The sequence below is a fragment of the Pomacea canaliculata genome, linkage group LG13 (genome assembly GCF_003073045.1).
Source record: "Pomacea canaliculata isolate SZHN2017 linkage group LG13, ASM307304v1, whole genome shotgun sequence".
NCBI lineage: Eukaryota > Metazoa > Mollusca > Gastropoda > Architaenioglossa > Ampullariidae > Pomacea > Pomacea canaliculata.
Genome location: NC_037602.1, coordinates 16,944,135 through 16,968,902, shown reverse-complemented (window position 1 = coordinate 16,968,902; position 24,768 = coordinate 16,944,135). Strand labels below are relative to the sequence as shown.

Sequence of the window (24,768 nt, the reverse complement as noted above, 5' to 3'; positions counted from 1 at the left end):
GAAGCACTTGAGAAATAGCACAAATGGCAATTTTTTTTTAATGCTTCGCAAATCCAGCTTTTTTTGCTAAAATCACTAAATATCACTTCCACAAAAGTCATGGATATGTTGATATAGATATGTCTATAATTAGATATGTTTCATTTTTAAGAGTCACAGAGGTTTCACATTTGGAATGTTTTGTGGCATTATATTATATTTTTGATAATTACAAACAGAAATCTTAAATAGCTACCATCCTTCTAGAATCTAGAGATAGTAGATTCGTGTCCATATTACAGGAAGTCTCCTGCAGGTGTTGGAGCTTTATTACAATCGTGGATTAGATGTTGAGGACATTGTCTTACAGATTGTGGATTAGGTGCAAATGGCTCTCAGGTCTCCTTGCTTTCTTCACCATCCAACTCTTCTGCATTTTGCACTGTAGTTCCTAAGATACCTTCAATGTCCTCAATTGCACCCTTTTTGGAAAACAAAAATAAACGGGATAGATAAGAGATGATAAAATATGACAGCAGAAAACCTGGTATCATTCTCAAAGCTAGTATAGATATGCTTTGCCATTCAGTAAACTGATCATGTACATAAGATATGAAAAGCATCTGATTACACACTCTTTTCACATTACAATTCAGATTATTCATGACTAGATTTTTCAGATATTTCAATGTTAATTTACATGACACTTTGTTTATTTACAATTAAGTTGCCTATTCAAATACATTATAGGCTCATGTATCTGAATTTTGATGTCTTTAGGGCCTAAATCTTTAAGGTCATGTTAAGTGATGTTACTTCCAAATAATTACTGAACACTGTGCAACATTTCAGAATATACAGGGGAGGAAACAACACTGACCTTAAAGTTGTTGATTCCCTGCATATTGGGAGCAGACACCTCTTGGTGTATAACTGACAGGTTACGGGCAAATGTAGCTAATGCCCCTTGAAGGTTGTCTCCAATAGTACTGTTAAAAAAAAAACAAAGACAGGAAATAAAATGTCATCATTAATAAATAAAACACTGGAGAAAAAATGACGTGCTGTAACTGAGGTGATCTCTCCAATAAACATTTTATTTCAATAACAGATGAGAACATAAGCATGTTAATATCATTCCACACAGGAGTCTCAGCTAAAACCATTTTATGCTTGCCACAAAAATGGAAATGCCATATCTGCTCTTCATATCAATGAGATAAGGGACACATTCTTGTGCTAGAATTCAAACTTCTTACTGAAGACTGATTTAGGTGAAATTACTTTGAAACATCACAATAAAAGAAAATAAATGCAAATCAATCACATTGCAAAACCTATGAACTATGGATACAAAACAAAATTATAAGAAAATAATAGCTTGAAAAATATATTTGGCATTCAATTATAAAAAAAAATTAATATTTTCATATTATTTTGTGCTGCCAGTTCTACTGTTAAGTAGCAAGCTTACACTTACATCAGTCCAAGTCGTTCCCTGTTAAAGCTGTCAATCAGTGTAAACATAGTGCCCTGCTTCTCCTGTAAGATTTCATAAAAGTACTCTAGTATCATAGAAATATAGTCATATAATAAAACAATCTTAAAAACTACAGTAACTGGTATATTTAAACATGTAAAATGTGCCTGTGTGTACAAGAATGTGTGCAGACCCACATTTTCTCTCTCTCTCACACACACACAGGCATGCATATAAATAGAAGAATGTGGGTCAAACTATGAAACACTATGTGTGAAATACAAATATAAAATCTGAAAAACAGACAGCAATACCTTGATATCATAGCCAATGCCATGAGCACGACACATCTGGAAGAACACGCTGTAGTGAACAACAGCAAGGTTGGTGTGGTGCAGTCTTGTACTCATAACACAATACCGACCAGCATGAGGTTCAGGCTTAAAGCAAACATGAAACAAACTGATGTTTGTTAAAATCTTTATATTTTTAAATAGATGCCTTTACTGGTCATCACTTTAATGCTATTTCACAAAAATGGTATGATACTAACAGGAAGGCTGGATGCTAACAGCAGCAGTCAGGAATCTTGAGGCAATTAATCAAGATGAAAAATAAAACATGTCTGTGTAGCTGATGCATGTTTTATGATTTTATTTAGTCAGTAAGCAGTAAAACATGAATTGTGAGCCATCAGTTAATGTTGAAATGCTAAAAAAGTCTGTTAGATAAATTAAGGATACAACAAAGTCTGGGCTAAAAACACCCAACCTCACATTGCCTAAACTTAGATTTCTGTCAAAACGGCACAAGCTGACAATACCTCTTCTTCAGTGCCAGCCAGTCTCCTTCGCCGCAGCTTGCGCCGAGTTGGAAGAGGACTGACAGTGAATGTATGATCTCGAGAATTGAACTGGCCACGTGTGACAAAGCATGCAAGTTGGAACATGGCAAGAATATCACTGTAGTGTAACCACAAGTCGAGGGCCCAGACCACCTGCTCCATCTGTTACAGGTACATAACAGGGGAAGTATTGAGATGAGTGCTTAGAGTTATGCAGCCCAGAATGGTAGTATGAACACTAACTGGTTCAGCATCAGTGTCATGCAGGATACTTTTCCCTTTTTTTCTGTTCAATGGTTCCCTGGCCCCTAGAGGATTGGGGAAGGAAAGGCATAGAAATGGGTATAGTCAGTTATGTCATCTGTCCTTTGACTGGTATCTGCCCTGCACAGGACTACCAGTCCAGTCTTTGACGTTTGTAACCCAGTTCTTCCTCTGACCACCACAGCATTGACCATCCTCCAAGGTACACTGAAGGACAGTCTTTGATGAGGCGGATCACCTGGCCTAACTGGACTAGCTTACTGGTTCACTTAAAAGTACAGTTGGCACTGATCTCACAAAACACTGAGCCTGGAATGTGTGGTCTCTACAACCTCCCCTCTCCAGTGACTGTTAAGTTAGAGAACTGCCTTTACCCCTTTCATGGAATAATAATTTTACAACTCCCATCACCACATGTTTATTCTCAATCCTAATTTTCACAATGTTCTCAGAAATAAAAAAAATTAACACAAACAGAAACACCAGAATAGAAGGCAAAGGTAACTCCTTACTGTTTTGGGGTCTATAAAAGTTACAAAATCAATCCGCAGGTATCCCACGATGCCCCGGGACTTGCAAGCATCACCTATATGCTTGCACATTGCGCTCAGAATGGCTGGCTCAACAGAAGACTGGGGTAGTGACACCCCCAACACTGGAATTGCCCCTCTGCATGGATCTGGTCGCCTGATGTGAGTACTTGCAGCTGACCTGTTGGCTCAATCAGCATGTCCACAGTCAAAGTTGTGATGCTGTCAGACGGTGGGCAAGCCTCAATCACACCCCCTGTCAAAATCATGAGATTCTTATTGCCTTAACTTGAAGGGTAATACAATGCATATCAGGGAGATAATACTAAGCTGTGTACTGGAGACCTGTGCAGAGTCCTCTGCTATTTTATTGTAGCTTTCTCTGCTCTTGAAGATGAACCAGATCTTATAAAAATCTCATGAAACATCTAGACTGAATTCATTATTTTGTAATATGATGCTCTTATGAGAATTAGATATTCCACAACATGTCTAGGAAGACTAATGTTAAGCAACATATGAAAATATATTTCTTTAATGATAAATATGACTGTGTTCTTCCCCAAAACCACCTGCTGAATATAACACTAGAAACCCAGCAACAGCATTTCTTCTTTGAGTATATGACCACTCACTAATCCACATAAATCAGTGCATCCTGCTTGAATATATTCACACTTAAGTCTTTACCTAAAGACAGAAAAGCATTCAAAAAGTGCTCCCATGTTGGATAGATCTTTGTGTTGCAAGGCTTGGCAAACTCTGAAAGGATGTCTGGAATCTCTGCATGAATCTTGATGTATGCTGCTTCCTGATGAAAAATAGCAAACTCCTCCATTACAAAATTTTAATATTTTAAATGCTACAAACCACTTAATAGTATGCTGATGATTCTAATATCACAAAGGGGTTGAAAAAGGGATGTCATGCTTGCATGATCTCTGCTAATAACCAAGGTAGTTTTACTTCTCCTCAGTCTGAATTAAGCATTCCAACTTTTGTTTCTTTTGGGGTAGCATATTCTTTTCTTTTAGATGTCTGTCAGCCTGAAGCAGTCTTAGGCATCCAAATCCCTATGAAAATTCTGCATTTAAGCATTCACTTAACATGTTAAAAGAAATTTTTATTTCCTTTCATGGTGGTGGTTTACAATGATTATAGAAAAGGTTTTCACCAAGCAGTTTTTTATTATCCTGCTTCTTACTTCAGAAATTTCGCATTCTTTGACCTTTAAAATTAATGCCTTCAATGATGGGAAATCATAACGATGATAAATCATATCAGATCACCACAACAAGCTGACCAAAGGATGACTTCTGCAAGAAGGGGATAATGCTGGATTTGAGCTTTACATGCTGGGACAAATAACGGAGACTTCATGGTATGGGTTGTTTTGACTGCATACTCAGTTATTCTGTTGTACAATGAGTTTTAGAAAGTTACCTACCAATGCCATTTGTCCTTAAGCTAAAATCATGCTTGACAACACTTTAATGAACAAGCTAAGACTTGTTCACTATATTATGATTTATTTTAGTTTGGTTGCAACAGTAAACAAGCTCTTTGGCTGCTGAAAGTCAGTGTTTATTGTATTGCAGAATATCTAACTGTATGGCAGTAATTAAATTAGGAAGTTTTATAATCAAACCTGTGCCCATTTCTTGCTCCATTTGTCACCATATCGTTGAGCCTCTTTCTGAGCCCAGCGAAAGCACTTAAGGTGCTCAGTAACATCACAGAAGGCAATGCCTCGTCCATCCAACTCACTGTCCAGTTTGAACAGCCAGCGCTTAACACTGAGATGTTCTGTCACAAGCTGCGCCAGGCATTCATGTAGCTGAGTGAGTAAAGGGGAAATAATAAGAATATAGGATTACAGCATGCATTAGTGAAAGATTTGTGAAAGCCAAATTAAAATATTTTTTTTTCGCAATTTACCATAATATAAAAATTAGTCTCTAACACCAGAAATAGTGAACAAAATGTGATCTGTCAACAGATTTTACAATAATTTTTTGAAATATTACATTCATTTTAAATAAAAATCAAATCAATAATTTAAAATAAATAACATTTAGATAATAGTAAATAAGTTTAATGTTTAATAATACTTTTAAATAATACACAATAATATTTAAAATAAATAAAATGATAAACCTATAATCTTGTTCTAATCATATGCATGAATATAATCAGTTAAAAGTAGCCGGCCAGATTTTGTTAACTTGTTTTGATAACATTACATGACTTTATTTAGCAAGTTGATTAGTACAATGTCTTGTACAGCAGCAATATGGTTTGGCATGTCTTAGTGTGTCTTCGTAATAAATGGGGGAAGGGTGGGCCATATGATGATGATACTTAGGTATACCTACCCAAATTACAAATTACTGCAGATCTACAACAGCTTTTAATCATGTATATATGCTGTTAATAAATGTCTTATATTCTTCTATACGTTAATGTGAAGAATTTTGAAATGTTGAAAAATATCTACCTGACCAATACTATAAACATCGTATTCCCCAGGGGGTGTGCTGATACCAGCAGAGGCAAAAATCCGCTTGCATCCAGATTTGGTTGAATATAGATGTGCTAACTCAGGCTCAGGTGACAGGATTGGCAAGTTCAGGGCGTCTGCTACAGCAAGATCATCTTTATGGGGGATGCCAGTAACGATGTATGCATCTCGGCCTCGGATGAGGTTTGCAATGCGTTTCAGTGTTCGTGGAGAATACTTGAGAATGGAGGACAGGCACATTCGGTGAGCCTATGGCAGAAACATGGCCATCTGTATTAGGAAGTATTCCATCATGATAATATGACTGTCTGCATCAGGAAGCATTCCATCATGATAACATGCAGTTTGAACAGACATAGACAAGTAAAAGAACATGTCAGGACTTTAGCTTAAATAAGAGTTAGAGATGATGATTACTGTACAAGTTAAGGTAAAATAGCTTTGTAGCCATTTTTAGCTTGTTGGCGAGTAAGGTGTTTGAGCCCGCACTTATTTTGGGTGCAGTTTTTGGTAAGGACGTTGCCTATTACCTATTTCTTGCTCCTAGTTCTTGCTTTACACTTTGAGTTCAGGAAGTCCTTCAGCAGCTGGATAAACTGGATCAAGTATGCTGCACCATATGCTTGTGCTTTAACACCTTGGGTACCCGTTTTCCTTTGTCTGTGCGTGTGTGTGATTATGAACTAAAGCTAGACAATTTTCATGTAAAAACCAAACACTAATGGTATCTTAATCTCACCGGGAAACTTTTCACAGCTTCAGGAACAAAGATTTTGTATCTTTCAGACATGTCACACTGGTCATCAACCTCTCCAGAAGCCACAGCTGATGACAGTCCTAGCAGTTTAGAATAGTATTGCAGTGTCTCGTCACTTAGTGGTACAGGTGACACAAAGATGACATCCACATTCGGATCTGTAATATTTTACACACATATTTATGTATCCATAAACATAATACATACACAGACATATATCTACATATCTCTCACCAGTGTGTGTTTGAGTATATACCACACGAATATCCAAATCTAGCTTACTCAGGACATTAAGTTGTCCATCTTGATCGTTAATGGTCATTTTAGCGGTGCAATCAAACTTGATTGAATTAAGGCTGTCTGAATTATTTAAAATATAGCAGTAACACTATGGAGCTTGTCCTCATTGGTGAGGAAGTGGGCTATAAATGTGCCATTTATTATTACTAGTTGTAGTATAATACACAGAAACATGCATGGTTGTCTATATGCATTAAAAAAAAAACCCCAGCATAAATACACAGACATTTGGGCTAAGTGATGGTACACAAACCTTGGATGTCACACAGTCGTGCCATCTGGGTGTTCTGCCGCACACCAAAGTCACTGATGCTGTCTCGAATGTTTTGGCTGAGTCCCAGTGAAGGGATGTACAATAACTCGCTTGGATTTTTTAATACGGTCCCAGGCTGCGGAAAATTTCTGCAACCCAAACAAATGCAAGCACTGTGCCACTTCAATGATGCAACAGGATCTCTAATCCAGATGCGACCAGTATTGGGTGTCCAAGACTCCAACAAAAGCTTTGTTGAGAAGTTTTTGTTGGCACAGTGATTAAAGTTTGTCAAAAGCTTTCAGCTCTATGGCCATCACTTTTTTTTTTGCACAGCAAAGCTTTGGGACAGATGATGATGGTGAAATTGGTCATGAACAAGAATATCAGAAAGACCCAACACTTTAAAATATTTGGATGGTGTAATTAACTACTTAACAATGAAATTTCCATCCCTCCTGTAGGAGAAGCCAAAAGAAAATTCCTTAAGTCCTGATTATTTTCTTTAGCTCATAAAATACCTAATTACATTCATTTCCAAAGGGGAAAGGTCTACCTTTGCTCTTTGCTTGAAGTTTTCAAGTTGTACTGCCGGGTCTGTCGTAGCTGTTCTCGCATTTTGGCCATTTTTATGTGCATGATCCAAGATATTGCGATAACACCAGCAGCCCACTTTAACCGTCGATACTCCAAGATACTGTGAACGCTCACGATACCGTCGCCATGTAGACTGAATATGTGTGGCTGCCATATTTTGGCCATTTGGGCCCAAAAAACGCCTTCCCTGGTATACAAATGTAATTATTCAGAAGCATTTTTACAAGAAACATAGAAAAGTAAACCATGTTCTCTGTGCATAAAAAAATTTTTAGTCAAAGCATTATTTGATAAAAATATGTATGCCCTAACCGGTTTGCTGATGATGGCTTCAACATCCTCCCTGTTGACAATGACAGACAGAAACTCTGAAATACTTGGTGCCTTCTCCAGCTCATACTCTATAGACAAATCTGCCAGCCTGCCAAAAAAAAAAAATATATACTGGATGTAACTGAAAGAAAAAGGCCTTTGCTCAAGATTTGTATTATTGCTGGTTCTGCTGTTGTTTTATTGTTATTATTAATATTGCTAGTACAAATTAGTAAAACAGTGTGTGTGTGTATTTTGTGAGACAGCTGTTTAACATGGCACGCAGTATATTTCTGGAAATTAAATTGTGCAAAAGTTCATTGCTGATTTCAGAAATAATAAACTTTAGATAGAGGCGATAAGAAAAAAGTTTGCTTACTTGTCTCCATTTATAAATGCAACAGGAACTGCAAAATTAGCCAGCATCCTTTCCAAGTATTTTAATGTTGTGACAATGCTGAAAATGAAAAAATAAACAGTAACAAATTTTGTTTCTTAATATTGCCAGTCCCTTCATCAGTCATCCTTTTGCCAACACATTTCTCTCTCTTACACACACACACATCCTAAGTATTTAAATTTTTCCCAGCATACAGATGTCTGAAAGGTAATCATATTAACTTTCCTGCTGCAAGAATTTTTATCACTTTATCATCATTATGAACCCTTCACCAAAGCCACAGCCACTTATTAACAGCTTTACCCCATCAAATAAAATCAATTTTAGTGCTACAATTTCCTAAGGCCTCATATTTTCCACTACTGTAGTATCAACATTTTAAACATTTAGAACTTACCTGCCCCATGTGAGACAATAGTGTTGCTTAAAGGCCAGAAACTCTGGCTGGGTGTCACGTACTTTGCCATGTTGAATTGCAAAACGGTGATTCTGTGTCTTAAAATCTCCACTGGCTGGTGTAGTGGGAGGAGGCTGCAGAAAAAGACAGACACTGGGCCATACTAAGCGTTACAATGTGAAATACTTCTACTATCACGATTATGTGTAAATAACCTTTGATCATTTAAACTGGTGTATTAGGAATAAAGTATAACTATATGACACTTATAAACACTGATTTGTTTAGAGGTTAATAAAACAGCACCTGTTAACCATCTACCATCATAAATCTATGAATACACACACACAGACACACACAAAGAATTTTCAATCTCATGTATATTCAAATCACATACACATACATATGTGCATACACACGCATGCATGCATGCACACTGAGAGATAAAAAAAATACAGGCATACATTCAAACACGAAACCCACACTCTGTGCTGAATGCCCTAATGTCTGATTGCTTTAATGTACCAAACAAAAACAAAATCTTTGTTTTTATATTATGGCTCCTACATGTTGATTTTTGGGGCTTTCATTTAAAGAGGTAACAATGTATATACAGTTTGCATAGAGGCAGTCTACAATACATTAAACTGGTCTTTACACAAAGCATTGTCTTGTAGTAAATAATTTAGCACAAGATATTTATTAATTTTTTTTTAAAAAGCTGATAATAATTAAGTAAAGAAAGTAAAGTTTCTAAGTGATTGAAGAGTACCCCTGAAAAAAATTACGTGCAGTGGCACTTTAAGCATATTTCCCAGAATTTGCAAAATAAGGTTTAAGCGTGAGATGCCAGCTTCTCTAGAAGAAGGAAAAAACGTGAAAAGTTTATTAAGAAAATAAATGTAGGAAGAAAATATGATTCTCATGAGGGTACATGATATCTAACACAGGTGTCAGAATTGAGAGACTAATCCGCCACAAGCAATGTTGTTCACACCGTGAATATCCTGATTCCTTCTTCCTGGATGAGGCACTATGTACTACTATTGATACTGGTGGGATGGCAAGTGACAGATTTTTATTTTATAAGGAAAATGCATAAGTGCCAATGATAAATTAAAGCCAAAGCAGATAGATAAACTACACATTAACGACAACTAGATATTAAGTTAAATAACAAAGTGACAGAATGAGAAGCATGAAAGAATGCACTTCCATCACTCATCATGAACATCTGAACAATGTCCCACCTAAAACTATGAACATAATTTGTTTGTCCCTTGAACATGTGTTCAAATTTGATGAAGATGTATGACAAGGATCGTTTCCTTTCGTTATTTTCAGACTTACTTTTTTCCTTCAGTTCACTGGTAAATATGATTTTTACATATACCAGAGTTATACCACTGTTGTACTGATTTACCATTTATACATGACTTCAGATTTCCTTCATAAATTTGTAATCATCACTGAGCACAGAAGACTGTATGCGACAGTGAAAATATCCATAGTTATCAATAATTTTCTTATACATGATTAAGGGGAGACAAGAAAGATAACCAAGTAGGGCTAAGAAATAAAAATGTGCACATACATAAGTGCTCCAAATAAAACTGATTCTTAAAGCATGTAAGCAGGAAATATGTATGGCAACAATCAAAATTTGAAACCTGTATCAGTGGAAGCTGGTGACAAGAGATGGAAAAATTACTGTGATAATAAAGATATCATATAGGACAGTGACAGAAAACAGATTCACACCTAAAAAAATACTAACAGAGTGATGACATATGCATGTGATAATTTTGAAAAAGGAAAATTTTCCATGAACCAATAGAATATGAATGACTTACAAATTGACTGTCAGGCACAAAATGGAAAAATTATAGATGCTAATGCATTTAAAAGAATACTAAATAAAAATAATATTAACCTTCAATCCCCAGCCCCCCTCATCAAACATCAAATTAAATCTCCCTGAATGTATTGGAAATACAGATTTTCTTATACAGTGAACAAACACAAATCTTTTCACTATTTCAAACTAAAATATATAGCAAGAAATAGACTTACATTTTTGTGAAGCTACTACACATACAGATTTAAACAAATAATAAAGTACAGAGTACGTCCTATAAATTACTTTACATATGCGTCACCCACACACCACTGTGAACTATGAAGCAAAGCCTATCAGTTTAACACTTTACTCAAGTTTTGAAGAAGATCTTAATGTTATTTGAAAGTAGTTGAAGACAGACCACATAAGGTCACATGTAAATGCATTGTTGATAAAAGATTGTTTCAAGAACATATATAGCAGCAATGAGAGGAAAATGGTAGCATTGTCTGGGGAGTTGATAGGCCCAATGTTAAACAATATTTCTGAACTTAGGCTTACTATATACAGTATACACTTGCTGTAACGAACAAAAAAGTTTTAATTAGATGTCATTTACCAAACATACACAAACGATACTAAATGTTATTCCAAATGAGGCAAACTTCTGAATCTCACCAATTAAGGTAGAAAACTGAACTCCTACACCTTTGTAGATAATCTGCTTGAACTCTTTTAATGTCTTTCAACTTGAATAATCTACTAAAATTAATTCAATGTCCTAAGCTCAGTATAGTATTTACAAGCAAAATGGTAAACATTATCTCTACTCTACCTTTCATAATTCTCTGTCAAACAGAGATATTAATAACAATTGGGAGATGGTGTAGCTTATAGATGTTAGCAGACTTGATGGAGCAGAAGCCTACTGTTTTCAGGCCTTGCTTGGATTTATGGCTGCATTAACTCCCACCTAGCGGCTGCTCTGCAGAAATGGGTACCTGATTTATCAGGGGAAATAAACAGGGTGGGAGAAGGTTCACTACCCAACAGCTCCTAGACCATCTTTTATTTTTACCTTAATAATAATAATAGTAAAATTCACATAACTCAATTACTTACCATTGGCTGCAGTTGCATTTCAAAAGTCTTGACAGTGGCAGGTGTCTTGGGGTGTCCAGACAGTGTTGAAGATGGGCGTGATTTTGCAGACTGACTTCGAGTCTCAGGTGTAGGTGCAGGACGAGACGGCACAGGTGGTATGCGACTCAGATCCATCTGGTCACCACTTGACTTTCCACTAAAGTACTGAAGACTAGGCACTGCTGCAGAGGTTTCTGAAAAAAAAAGGATGACTTTTATGTAACTTATATTTGAGTCTTAATACTGACTACTATAGCAAAAATGTTTACTCCACCCTTCATATGATTACCTGGCAAAAGATGAACATAATAAACAAAACAATGAAATGTCTTCATTTAATTACATAGCATTATCATAAAATAAAACATTTATAAGAATGTGAAGACATAAAAGCTACAACAATCCATATTCTAATTACCTATTACTCCTGTCCTTGCCTTGCTGTCAGTATTGAGCAGAGTGACAGCCCTGTGATGGACAGGTGAGGGGTCAAGGGTCAGGTGGGCTGCCTGTGGAATGAGCCCGCGTTCTAGCAGACTTAAAATGCCTTTACGTGCATCATTTTCAGTGATCGGAGGTGGTGCCAGCTGATGGTAAAATCCAGAAGACACAAGGACAAGTTTAAGTAGTCTGAATTTAAAACTTTAACAATCAGAATAGGCCACTTACATAACATTAATATGAAACTAACAGAGACACAGAATGGGATATATGTGTGGATTACATACATTCATGTATGCACGATTCATCTACATGCATTCATTCTTCTTCATTTCTTATTCCTTTATCTCATATTTCCTCTCTGTAAACTAATGCTTTGGTGAAACATTTAGAGAATTAAGATAAAAAAAAAGAAATCATATTTCACCAAAGCCAAACATTTTACTGATCAAAGTCCCTCATTTCCGCCAATACTAACCTGAGGATCAACACGATTAGCTCTTGGCAAAACAGTAAGATGATCTACTGTTGTGCCCTGTATTGGTTTTGGCGGTGGCTATATCAATAATAAAAAAACCCCGAAAACTCAGCATCATCATTTTCATATATTTTCCATTGCTGACTAGCATAACAAGGGACAAAATGGACGGAGACAATATATATATATATGTTTTCCCCATGCCTTTACGCTAACAAGACTGATCTTTTCTTAATATTTTGGTCCAAATGTTATTCTATTTTGGTTTCTGAAATTGTTCTGAACAGTAGCTTTCAGCAGTAGCAATGAAATTCAATTCACATTTTCCAAGAAAGTCTGGAGATATCAACTATGCTAAGCCTTCAAACAACTTTTGGACATCAAGAACCTGAATTAAAAAGTAATAAACATGATTAATAAATATCACTGAATACTGCTGAAGAAAATCCACTCTCACCTTCTGTGATCTGCGTTCATTAATAAGGGGCAACTGGATGCCAAAGTTTTCCCGCATCACTGGTCGGTTCTGTTCATTGTGTGGATTGAAAATAGTTCTCAAAGCCCACTGCTGATGATGCTGCATCAGATATTTCCAGCAAAGTTATATCATACATCCTCTTGCTTTCCTGCGCAAGATTTCAAACAAATTGTCTCCTCACCCTACCCTAGAGAAAGACAGTTTTAAGTCCACCCCAAAGCTTTTTAAAATTAATTTTTATTTAATTTAAGGAAGGCCTTTTTGTTTAATGATTAGCACATTCAACTAGTTAAATTTAACTGGCTGGAGGATCTGGCCTATGAGTGGAAAATTTCCCATGCCCATCCAGTAGATGAACACCCTATTAATCAGGGAATGTAAAAGGCAGCAGAAGAAGAGGGTTGGGATATCTTTTACATGCCATAGCCTAGATAAGATGAACCACTCAACATTACCTTTACTTTTTATTTCTGATAAAGACGACATGGATTATGAAATTTGTGAATGCATTTAAACAGGTTCAAAAATGCACATAAAACAGAAGACCTATCTGCAATAACAAAGAATGAATAAAAAACATCCAGCTCCTAATGAAGGTCTGATGAATTACAATGGTTACTCCCATTCCTAACAGCGTAGACTGCAAACACATTAAATTAATCAAATTGCAGACATAAAAAAAAATTTAAAGGGTCAGCCATCTCTTTTACAAAAGGAAATTACAGGAATCTTTGTTTTCTCATTATGAAACTTTTGCCAGGAACTTTCATTAGGATGGTCAGAAGCCAAACAAAGTTCTAAATCATCAGAATCAGTATGTCTAAAGCATTTAGGAAAAAAAACATGTTAAGACCTCAACTCACTCTCTGGCCAGGCGAAAGGCCTTTCAGCTGGACACGCCGGGCAGGTAACATAACTCCAGGTGGTTGTGGCTGGCTGTACATACAAAATAGTCCATCAGCCATTTTTCCCTTAAAAAAAATTGATGATCACATCTTGTCTACAAATTTAACAATAAATGCCCTTGAAGCATCTGTGGCATCTAAATCACTGGAACTATTGCACATTTAATTAAAAATCATTTACATCAAAAACAATCAAAAGTGCCATGCATACAAGCAGACACAATTACATGCAGATGCTGACCGCATCATGTAGGATGGTTTGTTTAAGTTGACAGCATGCTGAAGGTTCACTGTAGTTTCCAAGGTTGGAGAATGCTCCTCATGAAGAGCTTGATCTGAGAAAGGAATCATCTGCACTCTGTCATTGAGTCTGTTGACCACCTCCTCTGTTCGTTTCTGGGTTTTAAAAAAAAGTCTATTAAATGACAAAAGTAAACAGCAAAATGCATATAGAAGACGCATACATTATTCAGTATTTTCCATCACATAGAAATATGCACACATTTTGAAAGAAAGCTACAAGTCACTTGAGGCATGATCAGTTTTTAAGTAGAAGCTAATATTTGTCTATGATCAAAGGCCTAGCATGCATCTCATGAAATGCAATACACCTTAAATAAATTTATTATAATTATCGATTTGATAATAATTTTGGTTTTGGTTAGTGTTTAATTGTAACAAAAGTCAAACAAAGTAACTGCCATCATCTTATATACCTGTAGTCCTTTTTCTGTCTTGGACAATGCATCCTCTAGTTCAGAGAAATTGACCTGCCCATCAGGATTCCGTATAAACCTCTCTCGAAGCTGCTTTAGGTCCTCTTGAACCTGGTTAGAGAAATATGGTAATTAATCACTGAAAGCCTGAGTTGGCCACTTTGCATCAGGCAGTTTACAGTCAATTTACAACAGTTTATAGTCAATTCACTGTTGATTGTATATATATATATATAAAATCAATGAGAATTTATAAATCCATATATTATATTTATTATTGATTACAGAAATCAAAGTTATTATGGCTGAATATAAAATGCAATCCTTTGCCAGTATCTGCATAATAATGTCTAATTTAGTTAGTAATTGCATAATTGCGAATCCTCTCTTAAATGCAAGATCCCAAAGGAGGAAGAACTATAATTTTATATATATATGCCAGTGCGCGAGATGGAGATGATACTTACTTTGACGAGTATTTGCCCTACGTCCTCTGGACGCATTTCAATGTCAGTCATGATGAAAGAAAAATAATCAATCCTCAAATGCAGACATTTAAGCTTTGAGAAGTACTTTAAAACAATTTATATATGAAATGGTATGCCCATACCAGCCACACACACACAGCAAAGAGCAATGACGTTCCTCAGCAACAGTTCAAACAACACAGAATGATGACGTAGACCACACGGCAGTCCATAATGGCGGCGCCCTGTGCACTATTTGCCAGCTGTGCTGCGTTTCAGCCAGAGGAGCTTGTGAAACGTATGCATGCATGTTTTTGCGTCAGAAAATATTTTTGATGATAAGGAGGAGAAGAAGTGTTCCTATAAATTAATCTTATAGATCTACTAATCCCAGTATCTTCAAATCAGACGTCGATGATCCATGTCTCCTCCCACCGAGAGTAATACTAGTGTTAATAACAGATAAACCATTTCTACACTTGTGATACACATACGATAATAAATATAAAAAGATTAACAGTCAGGAATATATATACTTACTGGTTCATGATCAAACGCTTCAAATAGTTTTAATGATAATTCATGTATAAACTACTAGTTATAAGACCCATAAATTAGAGAAGAATCGCTGAACCAAATGAGCTCAAAGTGACAAACGCTTCTTCTGTGCAGAAATTCTCAATGTGACAGACTTGCCTGCTGGGAGACCAGTTATAGAATCTGTACTAGCATATGACTGGCACATAGACACCAAATATTATACAGCTGATGTACATCTATGCACAGCTAGCACACGGACCATTGGTGATGAAAATTTTGCTCAATCAGTGCAGGCTTTTGTTGTATACTTTGATTCCAGAGAGGTACATTAGTACGTTTTGCTTACTGTTTATTTTTAAATGTTATTTCCGTTTGGTGCTTGTATCAGATTTTCATGAATTTTTTTTTCACACCTACACACTTATTAAAATGTTGATCTTAATTCTTTAAAACTAATGCTCATTTGATTGGAGCACACTTGGACTTTCTTTCGTTTCTTTTAATCCATCAGGTGAGAGATGTGCAGTTTCAGTCTTGTTAACCAGATGTAGTTTTCTTTACATTTTAGAGAAAGAAGAAAGATAAAAAGAAGCTTATGCATAATGTTTATTTAAAATGTTTTCTGCTTGATTTCATGCTCTTCACTTTGTTATTTGCTGATAAATAAACCTGTACTTCTTTTTAAATTTGAATTTAAATCATTCTGTAACAGACTCTGGAGTTTTACTCTGACTACGTTAAAGTCTTCATTTTTATATCATGTTTGCCTGTTTTCTGTAAAAAGGCTTACTTTGGTTAAAATTCTTGAATTGCAGATTGAAACTAGCTTGATGCATTCTCCATTATTTTGAGTGTTCATGCATTCACATTAACTTCTGCTTGTTACATTTTTGTTTTTGTATATTAAACTTCATGAAGTCCAGAGTAATTAAGAGTATCATTACCAGTCATTATGATCAGATGATATCACAGACAGCGTTATCATCATAAATGATCATGAGAAATATCTCTGCCATCAGTTATTAAATTTTTCTTTAAAATCTTCAGGTCTCAAGCTTTGATAGTGTGAAGTCATGGATGTCATATCTTCGACACATTAATCCTGCTGTACAGATCCTGGTCTGTCAAACCAGTCATCAAGATGACCGTATGATCTTTTGATGCTGTACAGCTGTGCAGACATGACTCTTTCGTGTAGATGTTCCCCTGTGTGTGTGTGAGAGAGAGTTTAAATTGTTGCACAAGCTGCAGATTGCACCATTAACGAAAGGTTTCAGAAAAAAAAAAAAACTTTCTCGACTGAGATAATATATTCTGTATGCTCATATGAAAATAAGTGATGGAGGCAGATATCAAAATACCTAAATTGTGAAAGAGAAATCTTATTCAAGAAAAAAGGATTTACTTGGTGACCAAAAGAAAGCTATAATCAGAGAGTGACAAAAACCGAAAATGAAAAAAAAATCTCAAGGCCAAACATGACTCCTTCTACACAGATAAATGATAATGATAAAGCAGGTTTTTAAATTGTCACCCCTAGGAATTTTTTGCTGATTAAGTTTGTGTGTGTCATGTCTGATGAGTGAGTTAACATATAAAGAGACTCTTTTTGTGACAGCTGTCAGTCGATTGACAGCACAACAGTGGTGCATTGAACATGGCTTTGAGCTGGTGGAGCTGGAGCCTGAGGCTAACAGTGATGATGAAGGTGATTGTTTTGTTATGATGCTATGTATCCCAGATGTTAAAAGTTAAAAGATCTCATAACGTGTTAGTTTTATGGGAAGTGAAGTTTCAGAAGAACAGCATTTAGAAAGCTGACCCTAAGACTTTTATTCTCTCCGCTGCCTTTATTTAACCTTTCCTAATAAATTAGTCACCAGTATATTGGGTGAGTAGTTTGGATGACATTTCCATGAACACATTTTCATTTTCTTCTTGGAATTTTTGTGTTTGTAGTTTTACCAAGGTGCACTTTTTTCTGACATCATCAGCATTGTGTTTAACTGCTAAGCCATCACAGTTTCTTCATTTTACAAGTTGTCCCTTAGACAGACTTTACATCAGTGCCAAACAGTCATGCATTTCAATGTTGTAGTGCAATTTCTGCTTCGTGATCATCTGGATATTTTCCTGATGAATTGATCTTTGTGTTTGATTATTAATCTGTTTTGCTCCAGTCCAATGACTATCAAACTGTCTCATTGAAGAATGACCTGGCATTCCCATTAACTTCACAGAGAGAGCCACAACAATTTTATCTGTCTTGTGTTTTTGTGTTTGTTATGCTTGTAGAGCTTGGCTATGGCTGGGATACTCACTCTATAAAAACGCACAATGTTATTATTATTATTAGTAGTAGTAGTAAGCCTCAGATCACCAACAACCATATATAAATATATCTTTCAGAGTTATGTTTTATCACTGAGTTTTTGTTGTAGTTATTTCTCTGATGAGTGTCTGTTTCAAGCACAGCATGTTCTTGCTCACAAAAAGGGAGAAAGGACTGAAAGACTGAGTGAAGGGATGAAAGATGTATGGATAGCGATTATAAGTTTATTTTTGTTTATTTTGTTTTTTTTTTATTTAAATTTTATTTTTGCAGATGATGACTTTGTGGAGTCCAATGGTGTAAAAAGAATAATTCAAGCTCTTCATGCTCACACATGGCCCAACCTGAAGTTGAAAAGTATGCATTAAAAGACTAATCAGAAATGAGATCATTCAGTATTTGAAATCTTAATAAAAGATGGTAACTTAAAGATGGAACAGAGAGCTCCTGTCATGAATGTGGATCACAAAGCAGAATAAAAAAATATATATTTACACAACATGAAGCGCCAAATAGTGAAATATTTTATTAGAATTTAGCTTAATTTAAAAATCTGTTTGTCTTGGAGATGTGGCTTTGATTACCATATTTCTCATTCTTCAAACTTTCGTTTTTATATTGTCATAAATTGATATGCTGGGGTGTCATGAGAAGCTTGCTTTTTTTTGCAATTGTTTCCTTCAAATATAAAAAAGGGCATTTAGCAATCTCTGCCTTTCAGGCAGGTCGCCTGTATGCAGTCCCTATTTTAGGGGTCTCATGCGGGAAGAGGCAGCACTTCGAGCCTCAGCTGCAGCAGCCATGGGTGAGGATGAACGTTCGGATGCTAGCAAAGGAGCCACAGAATCAGAACAGGTAGCAGGGACAGAAGAGCAGTCGTCACAAGCAGTCCTTCGGGAGGACGTTGTGCAGGCTGGAGCAGCTGATGGCTGCAGCAGTAGACAAGGAGAGGAAGAAGAGGCAGGGCATAATGGCCAGCCACTCTTTCCAAATGGCGCGGGAACTGGAGTTTCTGCAGAAGGCCAGCTGGCTGCTGATACAAAGGCAGAGTTTGGTGAGAAGATTTTTTTTTCTAGCCCATTGAGAGCTGTGCTTTTCTCCCCTTGGCTAGATTTTAAAGGGTGAGATTAGAATATGTGCAAACTTGGCAATGGGTTTCTGCTTCTAGTTCCTGTTGATTGTAGTTTGTATGTAAAATTTATGGGACTCTTTTGGCAGAATACTTATTATATTGCTTATTCCTCATTACTGTCAGAACTATAGTGTCCTGGGTTTAGATTTCATTGTGAGACATTCACAGAGCTGATTCGGGTTTTTCCCCCCATGATCCTTCTCTCCTTCTTTGTCAGCCCTTTTCTGCCAAACCATTTCTCATCCTCTCCATTAAAAAAAATATTAATCTTTTCATTTTCAGTGCTTTCAGTTTTTTGGCATATCTCAAACTGGTGCCGGAAAATGCACAGGGGAAAATCTAATTTTTTTATTTAATGTTATTTAGGTGTTGGTTTGAATTTGATCAGTTTTAGTAATTGAAATAAGTTTTTTTGGTTCTCACTGGGATTTTTAACAATCTTTTATATCTTCCTTATAAGCATATATATTTTGCAATATCATGTTACTCTTAGCTCTTTTTCTTATTTGGTTCCTCTTTGTGTTTTCTGTATTTGATTTTATTCTTCGTTTAGTACGGTTGTTTATTCTTTTATAGTTCATATTTTATTTGTTTGTTTTCCGATCCCTCTTATGGTGTCCATGTTTCCTTTTTGTTCTTAAGTGCTAAGAGCATGCTCCATAGCAGTGTGAGTATGTGCTTTACAAAATTTGCATTTATTATTATAATATAAGATGTAACAGCACTATTAAACATAGAGCATCATGGTAATTTTTTTCTTGTTTGAAGGTCTGATTCCAGATGACAATGAACTGGCCTTGCTAGCAGCTCTTGGTAATGAAGATCCAGGCGATGAGTCTTTTGAACAGCTTTTTACAAGACTGCGTTTAATGAAAGGTAAAGAGAGGGAAAGAATATCTCGTTTTTTTTCTCTGTGTACAAAGCTTATACATTTAAGCTTATGTAGGCAAACATAGAAAGTACTAAAACTTATGTTAATCTTTTATAAAAAAAAACCTACCAGTTTAAGCACTTGAATTCATCACACAAATAAGTGTTCACGGGTTAGTAAAAATTGTTTAAAATACTTGTTTGCGAACTACTGTCATTCCTAATGTTTTGTTGTAAAAAAAAATATATATATATTTCTCTTGTTACACAGAGAAAGCTGCAACCTTGTCACCAGAAGAAAGAAAAATATATGCAGAAAAGGTAAATCACTTTAATCATATGATGAAAGATGTATGATCTAGTTTGGTATAGCATGTTGATTTGTAACTTGTTTTGAAATCAGTTGCTGATGGTATGAACATGCAGACACTGAAGTGGGATGAGCAAAAAAGATGGAAAAAATTGATTTTTTAAAAACTTTAACAAGTCACAAAATTAAAAAAAACCACTGATTATTGCACAGAGGAAATTTAATGACATGACACTTGCCTGCAGTTTTAGCCATTTTATATGTCACCATCTATACCATTAATGAAATGAAAAAAATATGAAACTTTTGTTAGAGATTTTATGTAGCTGCTGCTCTAGGTATAAAAATCAGAGCATCTATGTTACTAATGTACATGAGGAAACATACTTATAATACTTCTCACATATATATATCTCTTGATCCTTGTTTGAAAGACTGCATTGACATTTACTGGTATACAAAATAGCAATGACATTTCATTGTTTTCTTCATAACAGAATATTTGTGACAAGTAAATTGCAAAATGTTTTTTTTTTATTGACTTATCAAATTTTACTGACACTTCTTTGTATGTTTACTAGATTGCAGTCACATTTTGGCGTGCAGTTGGTGGTGATGAGGATGAAATTGAAGGACTTTTTGATGATGTTGATGCAGAAGCATCGATGTAAAGATCTGTGTGAAAAGTGGTTCATTGCAGTCACAATTTGTCTGCTGAGCAGACATACCAAACCCCTTCAGCAGATACATTCCCTTGCATGTAACCTTTAAATTGTGAGGTCCATTCCAGAAAAGTAAACTGGATAAGAATGGTTTAGTCATCGATAAATTTAAGTGTTTAATGGATTGTTTTAATTGCCATGGTCCATGGTGGAATAACAAACACTCATTCTGTTGTCTTGACATTCTTCTTGTGTTCCTAGCAGTCTGATAGCCAAACGGTTAGCTCATATCACCAATACAGCAAGGATTGGCTGTCCTAGGTTCAGATCTTGTCCCAGGCATGCTGTCCTTTTTCTGCATGTGGCATCTATTTACAGGACTGGCTGCTTTGCTGTGATATAGCCTTAGTTGCTGGTTCAGTGTAAAACACCTATTCCCCCGCCCCCTCCCTTCCACACAAAAAAAAAAAAATTGAAAAAAGGGAGGGAACATCCCTCACAAAATTCTTCAATGGCAGTGGTCTTTGCTGGTAAAATAAGCATATTTAACTCTCCCATCATTGCTGCTAGCATATTTTTCAAGCTTTTGTCACTGTGTAAAGTTCAAAAAGCATACAACAGCTTAAGAGAGAAAGAAGTTTATTCCAACTGTAGTTGGAACGAAACAATGTATTTCAACAATGCAGGCTCATTGGCTGATTTGTTTGCTTGATGTCACTTCTGCAAGAGCTCAACTGGCATGTGGAAATGTTACTTTGCATACTTCATTGACCCCACTGGCAGTGACAACATTGTTGTCAAACATAATACTGGAGAAAGATAAGTATTATTTAGCCACTCTTAATGTTGCAATGTGTAAATAAAAAAATGTGTATAAAAATATTTCTGTTTGAATTGTAAGATGTCTGTACTGCTGGAAGAGATTATTAGATGATTGGATGGGTGTATTGAATGGCAGTTTTACAGATGAACCCCAAGAGAAATTATCAGAAATTAATAAAAAGCACAGTTATAGCTCATTTTGCACCTGTCAGTGAGCTCTGTGTGCTTAGAAAAATCACAGCGAGAGAAAAACATACACTTGCAAAATTTGTAAGCTACAAAAAAAGGGGAAGAGGGGAAAAAAAATTGAAAAGGAGATAACCAACTAGTTGAGATAATCGTGTGGGTCAAGGCCATCCTTGAAGGTTTAACAGTGGTTACTGCATGAAAGAAGACATTCTGGGGACAGAAGGAGTTGTGGCCAGATTTGTGTCATCTGAGCAGACGAGCCACCATCTCCATATGGGCCAGACCATAAAGGCACTGATAGCAGAATGTGACGATTGTGTAGTGCATCACCTTCATTAAATTGTAAATGAGCTACAGCTGACTCTATGTTGGCAGTCATGTGAGCCCATGAACTACACACAGACACACCTGCAAAACATTCAGGAATACATGTACTTAAGCAAATGCAAAATTCCAGATTTTTTGCCTCCAGTCATAAGCAAAACCAAATAATAATTTAGTGTTTTATTGTTTCGTCAAGTCCTAAGCAAAACCACATGTATATAGCCTTCCAGAGACACTTTCTTGCCTTCCCTTTCTTGTACATATGTACACATGACATGTACATGTGTGCACATGTACACACAGGTATATGAACACAAGCACTGGTTTCAGCTTTGCTGGTGGTGTCTTATGTTGACCTTACTTTGATGTGGAATTATGCTGATCATTGCAAGCTCTTATTGCATAAACTTCTTGAGTGTAGATGAATGCCACCATGTGGTTTTTGACTGAACAAGTTTATGTAAATCTGTACAGAGTTAAGAATGACATGGGATAATTTAAAAATTGCTTGCAAATCACAATGTTAAAAGTACAAGATTTATCACAATCTGGAAAATAAACATCCTGCAATTGTACAACCATGGTAAAATAGAAAGCAAACCATTTCTTAAAAGAACCTTATTCACTTTAACATGACAGTAGGAACTAGAGTAAATCTTCCTATATGGCTTGCATCTGCGAGGTCTTCATAGCTATAGCTCAACTGTGTCAATACACCCGTACTGAATGAGTTAAAATAGAGCAAAAATATTGATGCCTTTGGGATACAAAGATGTTAATTTCATTTTTTTTTAACATTTACAGATTTAGGGGCTATATTCTCATGCTGCAATGTTTTTAAGGTTTGCGTGTGCAAGATTTCACTTGGAATGAAGCTTTGCAACACCATTCTCCTCTAATGCAACAAGGCCACTCGCAAATGGCTTGCAAGGTGATGTCATCCATTAGAGTATGGGCAATTAGCATACAGCAGACAACATTGACAAAAAGATACTGCAGCTACCTTAGTCACATTACTTGAGGAACCAGAGAGAGAGAAAGGAGAAACATGTGGGTGAGGGCGCAAGGGCTTAATTGAGTATACAGGGGTATATTAATCTCCCACAGTGCCCTTAACATAAAACATTTTGCCTCAGACCTTTGGCATTTTCACATTATAATTTGGAGGTAAAAGGGAGCCTACTGTGTTTGAACATTCTGACTGGCTACAGCTATGCAATGTAGATCATGCCTTGTGAAAAACAGAACTGTGTCCTATCCTTGCAAACTTTGTTTCAAGGCCCTTTGTGAGCCCTGCACAAAGCTCGGAGCGCATTGGCAAGGCATGCAAACCCTGCAAAGTGCAGTACATTGCAACCTGAGAGTAGCCATTTACTGTTTTAGGCATGTCACTTGTCTGTGTTTTGTGCACTACCCCTGAGAAATGTGAATTCATGAAGGGATGCAACTTGTTTTTAAAACAATAATCTTTGTAACTTGATAGTTTGAACAGATGATGTTTTGCATTTTACTGCTGGCAATATAACTAAGTTTTTTCTTAGGCAAATACAGCTCAAGAGAATCATGAATAACATTTGCAACTTTTTTGCTTCCCATATATCATTGTCCCCTCTCCCCACTCAACAATTACTTATAAAGTGTGAACATCATCAGCTCCAAGAAAATGTTGCTTTTCTAGTGCCCTGCTCACAGCTAAGATCTCACCAAATGGAAAAAGTGCATAATATATATACATATATCACAAAGTTCAACATCACCAGTCTGACCATTTAACAAATATAACTGCCATGTGAATAATTTGATTTTGTTCACACATGCACACCCACACTCACACACTCTCTGTACTACATGCCTGTAGATCAAGTCTCACAGACATGACAGAATATCTTGTTAAGGACTGTACAAATACTTTGTCATCACCACAACAATGATGAAAATATCAAATAACTGTGGTGATAATATGTGCAATACAAGAAGCACATACTCAAAATGCCATCTTTTGTGGTATTTTATGTACCACAGCAGTAGCAGAAATGGCACTATTCATGGCACAAATTCCACTGTTTAGAGTAAAGACCAGCAAGTGGAGAAGTGGCAGAAGTTTTCACATTAACATTTCCATTTCACTGCACAGATTTCATCCTTACAAAAGGTTTGAAGGGCAGCATTAGTATCATTATCATTAGCTGAGGACCAGATTATCCAATTTGGTTTACTCTATCTCAGTCAATCTGCAGAGAAATTTCGAAGGCTAGTAGATCATTTTTTCCTTCTTCATCCACCACTGAAAATAAAAACATCTAGTTACCAGCTGTAGATAAAAAAAAAAGACAGGAAAATTTATGGTCCTTTTTTCTTTATTTTTGTTCCACTTAATTGTTGTAAGGAAAATAAAGTTCCTATATTTCAATTTTGTTTTGGATTTATTCTACTGTGAGCTATGACAAAGAAACTAAAGAAATATTAGCACACTTGTGACATTATG

General features: G+C 36.0%; 2 protein-coding genes across 2 annotated transcripts; one reads left to right on the top strand and one right to left on the bottom strand.

Annotated features, from left to right (window-relative positions):
• On the bottom strand, positions 1–15,274 carry LOC112553994 (IQ domain-containing protein H-like). Its single transcript, XM_025221541.1, is given in 28 exon segments — positions 1–461; positions 860–968; positions 1,460–1,521; positions 1,774–1,899; positions 2,283–2,465; positions 3,080–3,213; positions 3,216–3,353; positions 3,788–3,908; positions 4,746–4,934; positions 5,595–5,867; positions 6,358–6,533; positions 6,929–7,023; positions 7,025–7,077; positions 7,485–7,516; positions 7,519–7,621; positions 7,623–7,712; positions 7,838–7,946; positions 8,217–8,294; positions 8,635–8,768; positions 10,305–10,319; positions 11,597–11,811; positions 12,036–12,204; positions 12,537–12,614; positions 12,994–13,113; positions 13,878–13,950; positions 14,161–14,315; positions 14,636–14,746; positions 15,103–15,274. Coding segments are annotated over 28 exon segments (3,279 nt in total). The 5' UTR covers positions 15,154–15,274; the 3' UTR covers positions 1–374.
• A 32-nt stretch (positions 15,275–15,306) lies between these two features.
• On the top strand, positions 15,307–21,828 carry LOC112553733 (alpha- and gamma-adaptin-binding protein p34-like). Its single transcript, XM_025221147.1, has 9 exons — positions 15,307–15,400; positions 15,775–15,965; positions 16,690–16,789; positions 17,261–17,350; positions 18,248–18,331; positions 18,696–19,028; positions 19,875–19,982; positions 20,248–20,297; positions 20,868–21,828. The coding sequence occupies exons 1-9, from the start codon at positions 15,337–15,339 to the stop codon at positions 20,955–20,957; spliced, it is 1,110 nt and encodes a 369-aa protein (XP_025076932.1). The 5' UTR covers positions 15,307–15,336; the 3' UTR covers positions 20,958–21,828.
• Positions 21,829–24,768: the final 2,940 nt, after the last annotated feature.